The sequence below is a fragment of the Pocillopora damicornis genome, chromosome 11 (assembly GCF_964200805.1).
Source record: "Pocillopora damicornis chromosome 11, jaPocDami1.2, whole genome shotgun sequence".
In the NCBI taxonomy this organism is placed as follows: domain Eukaryota; kingdom Metazoa; phylum Cnidaria; class Anthozoa; order Scleractinia; family Pocilloporidae; genus Pocillopora; species Pocillopora damicornis.
The window spans coordinates 12,266,228-12,282,386 of NC_142680.1; the positions used below are offsets into that span (position 1 = coordinate 12,266,228).

At 37.9% G+C, this 16,159-nt stretch overlaps 2 protein-coding genes across 3 annotated transcripts; both read left to right on the forward strand.

Annotated features, from left to right (window-relative positions):
- The first annotated feature begins 1,523 nt into the window (after positions 1–1,523).
- On the forward strand, positions 1,524–4,703 carry LOC113677136 (adrenocorticotropic hormone receptor). Its single transcript, XM_027193895.2, has 3 exons — positions 1,524–1,663; positions 2,555–2,704; positions 3,526–4,703. Exon 3 carries the CDS (start codon positions 3,543–3,545, stop codon positions 4,554–4,556), a length of 1,014 nt encoding a protein of 337 aa, XP_027049696.2. The 5' UTR covers positions 1,524–1,663; positions 2,555–2,704; positions 3,526–3,542; the 3' UTR covers positions 4,557–4,703.
- Positions 4,704–8,282: 3,579 nt separating this feature from the next.
- On the forward strand, positions 8,283–14,322 carry LOC113677135 (D(1) dopamine receptor-like). 2 transcript variants are annotated; one of them, XM_089187867.1, is made up of 4 exons: positions 8,283–8,552; positions 9,891–9,936; positions 11,674–12,519; positions 12,901–14,322. In XM_089187867.1, exons 3-4 carry the CDS (start codon positions 11,827–11,829, stop codon positions 13,381–13,383), a joined length of 1,176 nt encoding a protein of 391 aa, XP_089043993.1. In that variant the 5' UTR covers positions 8,283–8,552; positions 9,891–9,936; positions 11,674–11,826; the 3' UTR covers positions 13,384–14,322. The 2 variants fall into 2 exon arrangements, with proteins under 2 accessions (XP_089043993.1, XP_027049694.2); XM_027193893.2 differs by lacking the exon at positions 9,891–9,936.
- The last annotated feature ends 1,837 nt before the right edge of the window (positions 14,323–16,159 follow it).

Sequence of the window (16,159 nt, forward strand, 5' to 3'; positions counted from 1 at the left end):
TGAAAATAACTCTTAATGAGTTTTTTTTAAATTTGCTTCTTCACATCAAACATTTCTGAATCGATCTGTATTTCTATATTGTTCTTTTCTTTGGCTTTGGTCTGAGACTGAAAAAAAATATTGCCAGCTATTGGAAAAAACCACGCTAGCTAAAATTTGTAAACGTCTGTTTTGTTGGTGTTTCTTTTTTTTTTTTTTTTAAACGGGCTAATTTTAATTTATTCAGAGTTACGATATTTTGCTATAAAGAAGAAGAAGAACATGTGAAATAGCAACATATATTAGTTTTTATTTATGACTGAGAAATTCTTTAGTTTTGCCTCAAGTTTGCTTTGTTTAGGATCCTCATCACACATCTTTGTCGAATATTTCTGAAAATAGCTTTACGGGCTAAATAAACACGATTTTTACCGAAATTCCGAGTGCTTGGTTTCACATTTTGCCATTTGCCGAAAAAAATATTTCATTATTTGATCTGTGATTGTTCTTCCGAAAGGCACTTAATTTTCACTTATCCTTGTTTTCCTTTAATCGGAAAATAAAATAATTGCATTCAAAGCAGGTGCTAAATCCATGTACTCATCTCACCCTTCAACTCAAAAAGTTTAAAAATACATTTATTTTGATACTCGATTAGTCCTTACGATGAGAGTGTTTGAACAAATATTCATCCCACGGGGGACTGCGGCTGGTTAAAGAAAGCAACTACAGCAATCAGATGGGCAAGCTAAGCATACACTTCAGGGAAGTATGTTTCATTAGTTGCTTCCGTTTTGATCTTGTAAATCCAAACAAAACGCGATTTTGATAGACACGTTAGATCTTTTGCACAATTTACTTAGTTATGTTCATGATTGTGATTTTAATGGGAATCAGCTTTTAGCACAATAAAAGGCTGGTCATAAGGATGTATGCAGTTGTTTGTTAATTTACGCTCATCTTTTTCGCTCCCCTTTCATCCACAAATTTATTACCTCTTAACGATTTACAATTTTCGAATTTTTTTTTCAACTTAGCCTGATGACATTTCTGTAAATATAGTTTTATAGATGAAGATAAACATGACATTATTATACTGCCCTCCGCGCATTTTGCAAATGGTTGATCATTAATGAATCAATAATTTAGGCTCTTTGAATTTCGTGATAAGTTGATAACAATTAAGTTCAAAGTTGCCCCTTTACAGTCGTGGTACAAAAACAAACTTCCACAGGAAAGGTAACTGAGAGAAAAATTTTAAGATCATCATTGAGATTATTTTATCCCAACAATACACAGGACACTTTCCACCGCTAAACTTTTCGCGGCTTTGAATTGAGGGAAGACAGTGGAGAGAAAGGTGCCAAAGACAAGATTTTCACAATCGTCTTCATTTGTGTACTAATTCCTTGCTATTTATTCACTTATCTAAAGAACTCATTGAGAACAAAATTGCGGATATAACATTTCCTTCAGATGATGCACGATATTCTTATTCAAGTTTACTTCATTATGGAACAAAAGTCAGTTTACTTGGTCGCTGGGCAAAGAACATCAAACAAAATAGTCATTGGTCTGTACCCGATTCTAAGGAAATCCTTTCAAGGTTTAAACTGTGGAAATGAGGCGAAAAGTGGCAATTGCAAGGTTATCTGCTGGAGGAGGGAACGAAGCCAGAACCAAGGTTAGTTGATGAAATGTCTTGATACCAAGATTGCTGTTACCACAGAAAACAAAAGTTTCATAAATCATTAACTATTCCATAGTTTTGCAATTCTGGGCTGACACGCTCCACTAATTTTTTTAATGTCCGAAAAAGGGGAATTGTCGTTAAAAATGGTGAAATAATATGAGATACAAAGCTCAATAAAAGGGGGCATTAGCAAAATCAATTGGGTAAAATCGTTCTAAGGAGAACTATTTTCAAAACTGAGGTTTAAGAGGCAACCAACACTTTCTGGAAAGAATGAGCACCAATATATATATCGAAAGACACTTCACACTATTAAGAAAGCGTTTGAAGTACACCTGAAAATCTTAAAAGAGGCTGAAACAGCCCTGTTTGGCTACACGGTATAAATCGGAATACCAAAATGAACAACGCAAGAACCACTTCACACTACGTGTCAATTTTTTGCAGTTTGGAATCATTTCAGACCGAAAAGAAGATCGCTTTAAACATGATTTACTCTTCTCATTAAATGTATCGTATCGTCTATACTGGGGTGTTTTAAGGTTCTTAAAGTGAACCAATAACTAAGAACTAAATATTTTCAATAAAAATCATAGAAGAGAAAAGAAGCTTAGAGTCTTGGTCCCCCAATGTTATAGCGTCGGAACATGGAAACAGAAGCTCTGAGATTCAAATCCTCAGAAGGGACTTGGACTGTTTATCGCTATGATAAGACGTCGTTACTTTTTCGCTCAACCCTAACCGCGAGCTAGAAATAACCTTTGATGACGTTATCACACTGAGAAGGGTTACTGACCAGTCAGTTGCAAACTTGGTCAAACTTCTCCCTGCCATTTATCTTGCTTCTCTTTTTACTTCTAAAAAAATTTATTATCGCTTCAGATCTACATTTTAAGCTAAAATGTAGAAGAGGACCACTGATAACTGATAACTGACAACTACTCAATACTACCCTCAAGAAATCCGAATAACTGGGTGCCCCGTTGTTTTCAAATAGTTGTTCTTGAGACACCAGTCACTATTACTACAGAGGTAAGTTTTTTAGAATCTTTATCTTCTCAAAATAACTGAAAGATTTAAGAAAATTCATTGTACTTAAATGTGTTTAACTTGAAATTATCAATTGCAATATAGAGTTACTCTCTCCTATAATTTATCAAAGATCTATCGCTCATTGTACCGTAACTTCTGTCAAGACAGCCGACCGCGCTTTTTATCAGTTTACTGGTGTAATAGACCACTTTATGGATATTTGGAACACACTCGAAAATCTCCTTAATCGCAGAAGTGCCTCCGCCGTTTTTAAAACATTCATGAAACATTTATCACCGAATTGTCATTTCATGCATATAGAAAGTGCCGACTTACTGCATTTTTTACCGTCACATTTACCTCTTTTGGGTTGTTGAAACTCACTTGAAAAGCTTTTAAATCATCACGTCTGAATTTTACACAGTGGTAAATAATTTCAAAGTTCAATGAATTTTATCATTTCTGATTTAATATTATTGGATTATTCGGCAAATATTCCACAAAGTTCATGTAAATTGCCTGCCGGATCAGTAAATAAGTGAAAATGAAAAAGTACAGGAAATCCACGTTATCAAGATCTGCAAAGGCGAGTTCAACAATAAGGCTTTGTCTCTGTAATACACCACTAACCCTCAAAATGTTCATGTTAGTTTCTCCTGTTAAGATAATTTTACTTTAGAATTGTTTTTACTTAGAACAACTCATGTTAACTCAAAAGGTCTTCTACCTTAGGCTGCCTGAATGGTTTTTGTGTAATTTTGCAAAGCTTCTTAGTGCTGAACATTTTCAGATAACATTGCGATTAATGTGGTTAATTACAGGCTAAAGAACGTTTGCGATGGGGCTTGGAGCGAGTCACTGTTTCGGTGTCTGGGCTCCAACTGAGGTTTCCATAACGACAATGGTGTTAGCTATCGTTTTCATGATAGCAACCGTCCCAGGAAACTTGATGGTCATCTTGGCAGTTCTATTCGATCCCAACAAAAATCTTCGAAACCCGTTTACGCTTCTGGTGGCAAATCTTGCCGTCACAGACCTCATCGTGGGTGCGCTGGTAGAGCCGTTGTCCATTAACACGCACTACAGAGAGTCTCGAGGCTTGTCCATCAGCATGTCATGGTTCTCTCAATCTGTGTATTTTCTGTGTTGCACGGCGTCTCTGCTGAGTCTTGCAGCACTTACTGTCGATCGCTACTTAGCGATAACAAAGCCTCTGTGGTACAGAGCCAACGCCAATTATGGGCGTGTAGCCACAGCTGTCTCCCTGGTTTGGATCCTTTCATGTTGTTCCACCTCCATTTTCTTCTTTGTCGGCTTTGTGGCCTACGCTTTTGTCTTTGCCAACATTACGATGTTTTGCACTATTTTCATCTTCATTTTCTCTTATGTGCGTATCTTTCAGTACGCCAAAAACCAAATCGCCCAAATCGACAATTTGACCGACGGTCAAACAGAGCTAAATAAGGCTCGTCAACGAGCCATAGAGATGGAAAATAAGCTCACTAAAACCTATCTGATCATGCTTGGCATCTTTCTGTCCTGTTACATACCTTCGTGCATCATGATCTATTTCATGAATCTTTGCCAGGGATGCAGCTGTGAGCTGATTCACTGGCTGAGAGATTTCCACTTTGTTTTCATCACAATCAATTCTCTCATCAATCCCTTTCTTTACGCCTTCCGACTGCCGAACTTTAAGAGTGCAGTGAAGCGAATACTCGGTTGTGCATCCCAAGTTGCTCCAGTAATCGTTACTACGGGCAACGAGGTCACAGTCAAGGACTCTGGTCCCAGAAATTTGTCATCCACCAACATCAGGAGCGCGTCGCAAACCACTGGTCCATGTGAGTAAAACCTTACCTTCTGCAAACCGAGATGATTTCCTTGAGGAGACGCATTGGATGAAGAAATCACATGTAATCGTTATACAGGAATACTTTACTCTTTATTGACAGCTTTGAGAGTTTCTTCTTTAACGAAAAACTCCATATATCCATTCAGGTGCCATCTCCATACTCCATTCAGGTGCTCGATATGTAGAAGTCCTATTGTTGGAAAAAGTTTTTCCAGAAGTTTTTTTCTTCATTGTTAGGTCACTTTTATGTTAACAAAAATGTTTAACCTTTATTCTACCTTACTTAGTAGTAGACAAACAAAGTATCTTTAATTAGCTTAATGACCAATTTATGCGTAAGAGAAAACTTCGGCAGATAAATCACCAATAAGTGACACTGATCCCTCGACGAACATGAGTAGATCCTTGTTGAATAGTTTTGATTCGCAGTGATAAAAAGGCAGTAGGCATTCTCAACAAGGGTGTGATAAAAAGGCAGTAGGCATTCTCAACAAGGGTGTGATAAAAAGGCAGTAGGCGCGCATTCTCAACAAGGGTGTCAGACTTACAGCTATTCTCAAAATGATGCACTGACTACATTATTCGATATATTTAAAATCTTTTAAGTTACGCCAGTTCATGAAGATGGTAGGGAATCTTAACACTTTCAGGTCTTCCACAAATTTTTTGAAAAATCATCTGAGAAGGACTACCGAATAATTTGGACAAGCGCGGTAACCTCTACCAGATTCAATCACGATTCGAGCCAAAGGGGGCATTGCACGGCGCAAATGAAGGCATAAACTAATGGCAACTAAGGGAAGGGCTTTAACGTATACATATGATGGACATTAATGTATCATATGATGGACATTAATGTACTCATATGATAGACATTAATGTATTCCTGTAGTGGACATCAATGTTTACATATGTGAGGTTTTCTTCGGAAGGCTCTGAAACTATTAATTGAAACATCCCAAGAAAAACGTTAAGGAATAGGAAAAGTGGCCTTTGTCATTTCACTAGTTACTTTAAAACAGGAAACGATATATTGCGATATGAAGTATTGCCCCCTTGAAGTAAGCAATTACTTGTAGTATTTACATAAATGATTTTTTTACGAGTTATGCGTGTTAGTCAGGTATTGGTGTCATTAGCGTTTGTCATGCACATTAGTTTTGCAAGTAAACAGTATGTTATGTGGGTATTCTGAGAATATATTGAATTGTATGTAAAGTACGAATAAATAAAATACAAAAACGAAATGTAGGTAAATGATTCATCTTGTTACTCTTACGTACATAATTTCAGAATATTTTCAGACGACACTAATTTACGTGCTTTATAACGTGACTCAAGCAAATTACAATTCTCTACCAAGGTCCAAAAACTCTCTAGTTCAGTCACTCGTTGGTCAAATCGTCTTTGCTTTAGACAAAATGAAAATTGTTTTTTATTTTAATAATTACTGAATTGGCCGAGCCACACATTAGCATCACTTATTCTTTTTTTAATATATTGTTGTGAGTGAAGTGGCCTCTCTCATAAGTCCCGTGGCTTCCTGGGTCTTCTCGCGTTCTATTAATTGTAATGCTGCAGATTATTTTTTTTGTATCGGTAAAAAGGAAAATAATATGATGATGATGATGATGACTTTGAGCCTAACACAACTGATTAAAACTGATCTGTGTAAGTCAGACTTTGGTGCGATTGTAATCAACAATTTGATTAATCACTCCCCCCAAAGGCTGGTTTTGTCTCAACTCTTGACCAGTACCTTCAAATAACCTTCTGGGTCCCAAATAAACTGTGAAACTGATAAAGGATAACAGTAATGACGATAAGATGTACTGAACCTATGGAAAATATTTTTTTAAGAGGGAAGGGGGAGGGGTGGGGCCCTGTCATGCTTGCTATCTTTACCTCTCTAGACACAAGACTACGGGCAACTAGATACGAGTTTGCAGTTTAAGTCCTCTGGTCAAGTTCCAGGGGAGCAATGCGGGTCTAAAAACTGCGTTGTCAGTCTTTGAGGGTTTTTCCTACCAAGAACTGCAGTTGATCCCTATTCGTCCGGCAACGGTAAATCATGACAACATGAGCGGGCCGGTTTCGTATAATTGAGGTGTACTGGTCTTCTTTTCCAGGCAAGTGAAGGGGATTGGAAAACTGACTGTGTTGTCACTCTTTCGCCCTAATTTTCTGTCATTGGTGTTACTTCGACTCCTGTTCTTTCACTAGGCAAAGTAACTCATGTAACTGTAGAGCGCGATCATTTATGCGCTTATGCTCAGGTTAGGGTTAAGGTTTTAGGGTGAGGGTTGGGATTAGGGCTAGGGTTAGGTTTAGTGTCAGGATTTTAGGGATAAGGTTAGAGACAGGGTCAGGATCAGGGTTCGAATTAGGGGCAGTGTCAGGGTTCTGGGTTTGGGATTTAGGTTTTACGGTTAGGGGTTGGAAGTGCCATCATACGATGTGTGAAAATCAGCCTTTTAAGAATTCTTTGACAAAGATTCTTTTAAAATAATTTATACTTTTACTTGAGAATGTGGGAAAAAATGGATTTATTTTGCAAAACACTCCCTATGCCTGTAACTGTTGCAATAACATACATAAAAAAAAATTAAGCGCCCTTAATTGGTTGAAAATGAGTACATTACATGTGACAAGAGTGCAAAGTTGTGACAAGAATTCAAAGTTTTATTACGAGCGCAAAGTTGTAAAACGAGTGCAAACCCTATATAGCGCGCGCACAACGTCAAAATTTCGTCTGTCTTGAGTTCTCTATGAATTGCACTTGCGCTACGGAATCATGCAATTTAGTTGTGTTTGAAAAATTTACTCGCGCTCACTAACTCCGAACTACATTCGAAATAATGTTATCACCTTAACAAAACTCTTCCCCCTCTCCCTTCGAACAACCTGATTTAATTATACTTGCTGGCGGAGGAAAAATCTTTTCTTATCAAAATACGGAAAAAAGTCGTTAATCATTAGTGCTGATATGATTTTCGAGATAGTTCACGATGTGTCCTCCTGTTCCTGTAAATGAGTAACCGTGTGGGCCTCTCTACCGAGGATAACAACTGGTCCCTGAAAGTGTATTGGTTTTACTTAGAGAGCAACGGTTTATGGGGTGGACCAGTCTGTCGACAGGTCACAAGGCCAATCTCAATTTCCTGAACCTAAGGACGATATTTTTTATGAGAAAGACAAATTCAATTCTCTGCCTTATGTCAGTTTACGTGAAAAAGTAAAAGGGGCATTTTTACCTGCTTGACAATAAATATTAAAAAAACTGTCCCAGATTTGGCAAAAAACAAATTGGAAAAGCACAATCATTAAATCTGTACAAAGTTCGTATTACAAACGAAAAGTAGCAGCATTCTTACAAATATGCGGAGCGGCACGCATGACATTCATGAGCGCTCTGATATTATTGTACGCGCGAGCATGCGCAGTAATGCAATGATCATTCCGAGCCTGCAGTAAATTACGTCCACAGCTGCTGTGGGTATAGGGAATTCGGCCGACGCTCTATCATTTTATATCATTTTTTTTTTAAGACAACACAAAAATATGAAACATCTCTCTGAAAAATCATTTTTCATTTTGAAAGAGTAAATGAAGTAGATCAGATACAATTTAAAATGTAAGTATGTTTCATACTGAAAAAAACTGAACTTCAAACGTTGAAGATGACACACGTGTATCAATTTCTTTTTTGAATTTCAAATTTTACAGATGGGAGCAGAAAGTTCATTACAAGAGAGTAGGAGAAGAAGTTCAATGATGCATACAGCTGCCATTTATTTGAATATATTATACTAGAAGATTAAAAGGATAAAAGACGCAGTCATGTGAAGTTTATGGCTTCCTGCCCAAATGAAACGAATTTTTAACGTGCGAACAAGTTGAGTGTTTCTGTCCTCTGCAAAAGTTGATTTTCAATGGTAAACATGTGCAATCCTTTCAACTGACAAGACAGCTGTATTTGTGATATCTGGACAGGTGAGAACTAATATTACATTGACTGAATTTGGAGTCTTGTTTACTTCTTTGTAATAAATTTATTTTGGTTCGAAAGGGTTGTATCTCTCGGGAGAATAGCGAGAAATATGTCTTACGACAATGGCCGACAACGCAGCATTTGCACGGGAAGGTGTTTCACGGCTTCAGCGATAAAAACAGCTTTAATGTTTTCTCAAACCAAGGAAATTTATTGTCTCTTTTTCGTCGAACCAAAACCTTTGGAAGGTGTGTGGTCATATCTAATTTTCTTACATTCTGCCTCTCTGAATTGCTGAAGGTGATAACAGTTGGGATTAGTCTATACCTTAGACTTTGCTTGAAAGTATGTCAGGTAGAATGTCAGAGAGAAATAGTGAATTTAAGATTTACCTGGAGCGCGTATTGATCGTTTTCGATTGCGTTGCATGCGGGACACACAAACCAAGCACAGATATGAGAATTATGCAATCGATATTTGCCAAAGATATCGAAGATAATAAGATATTCAGTTCAACATTGGTGCATTCAAAGACGTGAAGTGAGTTTGGCCCAAACTTACGAACTTTCGGAAAAACTTGACACAATGCTCGGGGTAACCAGCCTTGAGGCTGAAACAAAGAATGCCAGACACGTGGTTTAGAAAAGCGTGTAAAACGCTTACAACCGCATGGGTTATACCCGACTCATGATTTATTTGTTCAATTAAAAAATCCATGATTTATTCAACCGTCAATTCGAGGTGCAAGTCCTTTCTTCAGTAAAAAAGTAAAAGTCCACGTTAACTTTGTATAATATCTCCATTAAATCAGATTAAGAACCTGCTGAAATCAAGGATTACATTCACCTTTCATCATTCATCAAAGATTCACTTTACCCAAGGGGGGAGGAGGGTTGAAGTTGCTTGGGAAAGTGTAATAGTCTCCCGCAGCTATCGTGTATTAGCACTGATAGACTTTGCACCAACAGATATCATCTTCTCTCATGTTACTTTGGAGTTGTTGCCTTCTCGACGTGTCTTCTTACCAAACAAAAATAAAACTAGTTCAAACTTTTATGTATCAAATTTGCACAGAATCAAAGATAGACCCTAAACTACAAGGAGAAGAAACCAAAAGGTCCTCGTTAAAGAAATTGATACACAAAATGGTATTTATTGGTTGACACCCTCGGTATTATCATATACCTCAGTGGAATCAGTCGTACCTAACATAATTTCGTGTTTGCTTCAGCTTCTCGTCTTGAAGAAGTGCGGATCCCTTACTTACAACTATATGGGTTTCAAGTTTACACGTTCCAACTTTCGATCGATCACTTCGTGTTGTTACTTTCTTTTTTCAGCGCTTTCTGGTGCCCAAATGAAAACTTTCAGAATTCAGCGCTAATGGTGAGTCACAATCACGTTCTTAACAGAAATCTCTTTCAATAAACCTTGAGTTTAACTACCATTGAATCGTCAAATACGATATTGCGTCATCAATTAAGAGAAAATCAATTTTCACATTCTAAATACAAAAGCAACGTCCTACTCCCCGAAAATGTCATTAAAAAAAAAGTCAATTATCTATTCAATCAGATCCCACCCAGGTCAAGGTCGTGAACTCAAATGTCACAAAGGGCTACTTACCAGACTGAAAACGAAACGCAAAATATCGTAATTAACGTTGTCAGTTCCACCCAGGTCAAGGTCGGGAACTTAAATGTCACAAAAGGCTACTTACCAGACTGAAGACAAAACGCAAATATCGTAATTAACGTTGTCATGGAAAGCGACAAATCAGCGAATAAGAGATTTTTAAGGTGACCTTGGATCACCATACTTGCTTCAGAGATATTCATCCCGGCTACTATTGAAGTTTCATCTATTAATTTGATGACAGATGTTTATTTATAGCTATACATAGTTGATCAAACACGTGACATTTAAAACATCCTAGAGGCTTGAAGTACGCGATAGAAATACTAACTACCGCGATTAACGTAGTATCCTAGACATTGTGTTTGTGTAATTATCTGTAGTTTATTCTGGACAAGAGAAAATATTTCACAAAACAGTCCTTTGTTTTTTTTTATGATGGCGTTAAAAGAAAGGCGTGTGATTGTGCACCGGAGCGGCGTGGGAGAAAATTACTCAATTATCTGAGCTGCGATAGTAGATGGACTAAACTACTCAGAAAATCAGAAACTTGGCGGCTCGAAAAGGACTTGTCAGGCTGTTTTTCGATTACTCTCTTGATGGCAAACTCATTCCATAACATCTTCAAACTTTTTATATTTTCGTTTCCATCGTATATGTTGATAGAAAATTTGTGCGCTGTTCGATGTGTATTCCGAGCCGATCAAGAAACTGAATTGGTTGACAAGATAAAAATGGTCCAAGAGGGACACTGCTTTTACGCTGCGCCTACACTATAGCTAGAATGCTTACGACATTTTGAGGCGTGTTTGTTCTGAAATGTCACGAGCAGAAAATTTTCTAACAATTTACATAGATTAACTGCTGACAATAGATATATCGTATCAGAAAGTTAGACTGTGTTTTGTGAGCTTTTCGAGAAAAAGTCAGAATTGAAAAATTCTACATCACACAGTTTTATGTAATTAAGAAATTTTCAGATCTATAGTGTTTTCATCGCTTAATCTCAGAAGTAAGGATCTTATTCCTATTTTCTTTGTTGTTAAACAAAAATGAATTAGACAGATCTTATCAAGAATGAAACAGTAGGTCCGATGAATGTCAAGTCAGTCCCTCAGCATCATGGTAAAAGATAATTATGGGCTTGTGGTTGCGTATTGTCTAATCATAAAACAATTGAATCGTCCGACGTTTGATGGCATGGTAAAAATATTTCAAGGTATCAAGATAAAGATCCTTAACGCTCCAGATTTTATCATCACTGCATCGAGAACTTCAGACGCCTTTACACAGTTTCAAAGCCATGAAGTACATTCCATTCATGCTCAGCCAGCCATGGGGAGATTAAGTCATAGACCTCCCTCTATAATTAACGACGATCACAACAATCACCGTGAGTGAAGATATGAGGAGAGGGCTCTTTTAATTTTGCTGTCTTGTCTTTGCTATGTAATTAACACATTGTTTACTTCCTTCCTTTGTCTGCAGAACTGTCTTAAATATGAAGCAAACAGCTTTGAAGTAATGGATCATATTATGCTTCTGCAGTAACCACGTCTTCTCTAAAACGCCTGGAAACACTGAAAATACACTGAAAATTAGAAAGAAGAAGGAAAATACAAGGAAAACATTTGAGATACAATGCTATCGAACAACACTTACACTAAAGGATTGGAGACAGGCTTGTCCACGTTGTCTCCAACCGACCCATCAGCAAACCTACATCGGAAACGTTCTCTATCGGAGCTGTACTCATCTTTAGCAATGTATGCCTTTCTTATGGTTGTAAGTCTATCTGGAAATGGCCTCGTCGTTTCTGCGTACGTTTCAAACAAATGGCTTCGAAAAGCGGTGACGCACACCTTAGTCATAGGGTTGGCAATGGCAGACTTTCTTGTTGGTATGGTTTCGCTTCCATTTTGGATGAAAATAACTTTCTCAGATTACCACGGTCGTCAGATAGATAGCCACATTTACCAGGTATACATAACAGCCGATATATTCATCGGAACTGCGTCCATCCTTCAGCTCACTGGAATTAGTATCGAGAGATCTCATGCCATTCTTAGACCATTCAGGCATCGCCAGCTCCCAAGGAAAACCTTCCATATCGCAGTCGCATCGGTTTGGCTGTTCTCGGCTCTATTAGCTTCTCTGCAACCGTTACAGTATGGTACCGAGTGGCAAACGCCATATACAATTCTGACCGCAAGTGTGTGTTTCTTTATTCCAGTGATGGTGATTATCACTGCCTACAGTAGCATTTTAGTGGCTGCCAAGAGCAAGGGAAATTTAAGTCAGAGAAAGGCCCACAAGACTAGTTTGGAAAAAGAAGTGAGTCTTGTTCCTTTTTCATCTTCTAGGTTTCTGTTTGCCAGACTTGTGGACAATACCTATGTTGACAGTAGGTAACAACCCCCTCTTTTATCATTCTTTGACATCAAAACAAAATAATGGGAACTATATTTTGTGTTTAAGGGATGGAATTTTAAAACAGTGTTCAATCAGAGGCCCGCTCCAACTCCTAAAGTGCATGCTGGATGCACCCCGTTCAATCTGTACCGCGTTATGTAATATTCTGGTGTCTCATCCAAAAGTACCTCGAGTCGGACACCCGTATTTTGGAAAATGATACCTTAAGGTGAAACGAATCCACTACATTTCATATCAAATATTCCCTCACTCCAATTGTTTATCTCAACTTTCTCATTACAGATTCGGCTGTCGTTAACCGTAGCTCTCGTAACAATGCTATTTATCATCGCATGGCTGCCCCTTTTCGTCTTGACCATGATTGCTACGTTTGACCCAGAGTCCCTTCCTTCACCGATCATTTTCGCCCGCCTGCTGCAATTCGTCAAATGGATGCACTACTGTTCAAGTGCAGTAAACCCGTTCTTGTACTCTTACCGAAATCCCGACATGCGCAGAACAATTGCAGTGCTTCTTCGCCGTCTGGTTCTTCAGGGCCCAGGTGTAGACGAAGTGTTCAGGAGACGCTCCAGCGATATTTCCACGACTCGTGTGAGAAAAGTTAGTATCTGCTCGGATAAGAGCCGAAAGGTCAGCACAGAAAGCCAGCAAAGTTGCTTAGGAGCTCGTTCCGCATTTTCGCGGATTAGTGTTAGAGGACGAGGTAACTCTTCTGAAGATAAAGAAATGGGACACAAAAGGCTGGAGTTCAACAACAACATTTAACGGAAGACCTCGACATGACTAAGAGGATTCTTGCATTCTCTTTCTAGGAGCGTAAATTTTTATGGAGGCCCCTTTCTGGAATGAATTTGGTCAGAGTCGAAATGATTAGTCGCAAGTAAAAGAAATTTTGAGTTTTGTCCATCAGAATGTTCTGATGAAATTCCAGGTTATACTTTACCCAGTGGTAGAGAATGAAATTATTCGCACTGAGAATTGCGATTGTTTCCTCTCAGAATATCTACTCAAAAACACCAATAACTCACATAATGTTTATATCATGGATGATGCTGTTTTAACACCTAACGCTTTTATTTTTGTTCTCATCAATAATTTCATTATTTTTTTTTAAGTCTGCAGAAGTGTCACTGGTGATAGTTCCGATTATGCTTGTTTGTTATGTGGACATGCTTTCTCCAAAAATTATTTGTTATCCCAACCCGAAGTTGAGGGCACATGTGTAAAATGTATAAAATAAGACTAGGTCCGATAATACTTGGTCGTTAAAGGCGTTTTTACTGTGAAGTAAGTCTTAGAATAGTGCAGTAGCTAAGGAATACCGAAGACGAAATCAACCAAAGTAGCCAATGAAAATGGCAGGGGAGGGGGCAGACGAACCTGACCAGTGCAAGCTTGAGTTCTCTGAGCCTACGAACATTCTCTGTTTCAATTTCTCTCCGCAACAGGAACTCAATTTTTCCCGGGTATTTAAAATCCCTGGAAATTAGGGGCAATCGCTAGCTTCACGCATGCGCGTACGAGAACAGTTATTTTATTATTTCACCAGCATGAACTGATATTGGAGCTCTCTTCTACACCTGCGATAGTGATGCATGAATATCCTATGTAGTTGATGACTGATTATCGAATTTTTACATCCTTGTCATAGGTGCCTTAATAAGTGGAAGAGTAACTGAATAAAAGGCTAAATTGAAACTTTGATTTGCAATTAAAAATTACTACAAGCAATCACATGATTTCGCGTGCAATTGGGATAAATCAGTTGGAGTAAATTTTTCAAAGGCCCGTAGGGCAAAAGCAATTTGTAGTCTTTGAAAGATTTACTGATGCTGACTTATTCCAAATTGCACAGGAAAAATTATGTGATCACTAGTTAATGATATCAGATGCACGCAAAAAGATGACTGTTTTCCGTATAAGTTGTCTTTGATTCCTTTCATAGGTTACCATTTAGGCCTTTGCCTTGTTGCCGGAGTAGTCGGGCTTTTTCGCCAAAAATTTTCTTCAAACTTTTAAAACCTTTCTTTCGAGAATAATTGAGCGTTTGTATTCTTTTTTTGCACTTGGGTGTCATCGACAACAATAACCATTTCACGAAAGCTATGACGCTTGTAATCTTCCCCGTCTTTCGGATAAACTGTTTACTAAAACTCCTCAAGAATTCTATTCAGGGCCTCTGGTTCATACTTCCATATCCGTAACTGGAAGTCAGACTTAAAGCCAGCAGTTTTTACTTTGTTGGGTGTTTTTGTTTTTAGCATTCTCCCTCCAACACTTAATAAAAGGTTGTTACTTTCTTCACACCTGTCCGCCATTTTGTTTTGTTGTGCTTTGGTGACTTACCTCTCAATCAATTTACTTTCAACTTTCTGCACTCAATTTTGATTTTCTGCACTGTTTGGAGTTAATTGACGTGTACTCAGCCGATGAGCAAGCTGAAAGTTTTGCATGTGTATTATTAGTAGTGGTAATAACATGATTTCGGATGCAATTTGGTGTTGATAAGCACGAGAAAATTTTTCGAAGACAACAAAATTGCACGAGCCCGTGGAACAAGAGAATCATGTTATTACTTGTTAATAATGTTCATGAAAAAACATCACAGGAAGTTATGACAAACGAAATTTTGAAAGCGTGCGCGCTATTAGTAATTTGTACTCGTATTACAAGAGAATACATTCGTCTTCAGCCAATCAGAGGCGCGTAATTTTTTTCGTGTGCATTATTAGCCCGAGAAACCTTGTGAGTATTTCGCTAAGTAATCAACATTACGGGGGTCCCATAAGAATAATATTTTTTTCAGGGGTCTCAACAAAGGTGGAAAGCAAAAGAATACGAGGTGAAAAATATATGATAAATAATAAGGTACAAATATGACTAAAAACGGATAAAATGATCTTATGAGCGAGTCTTGTGAGCGTAAAGATAAAAATGATCTCATAAGCGAGTGTCAATACACAAAGAGTCTCTCTAGATATGACAAAATATTCATTCGAACAAAAGGTCCGCGAATTCGCTACATTCCTCTCGAGAGTTAAGGGTAGGTTTGTATATTCGTATGTAGAATGCTTCGAACCGTATAATTGTCTCTATAGTTTCGATGCCTTTGTGGACTTTGTTTTGGCACTTTAAGATGTTTCTTTACGGAGGAGTTTTCATTGTCCATGTGTTCTCTTCAGTACACGATCTTGGATGAAACGTGTCGTGCTTCCGATGAAGTGTTGACTGCAGTTGCTACACGTAATTTGATGAACAGTGTTTCTTAGTAAAAACAATTTGGTGCTGGATATGGGGAAGTTGTTCTTCGTACATATCCGTTCCGTATATTCTAGCAAAAGATGGTGCGATTTGTAAATAAATCGCACTGATGAGTGCTAATCAGATTCCAACCGAAAGAGGAATCTTAATTGACAATCAATTCTTGTTCATAAGCTTGTTGCGCAGTTAAAATCAACAATCGTGGTGTACTTTTCCTAGGGAAAGATATCTCTGGGTTTCTTGTTGATACTTTTAGAACGCGTGTTTCTCTATTTTCAAA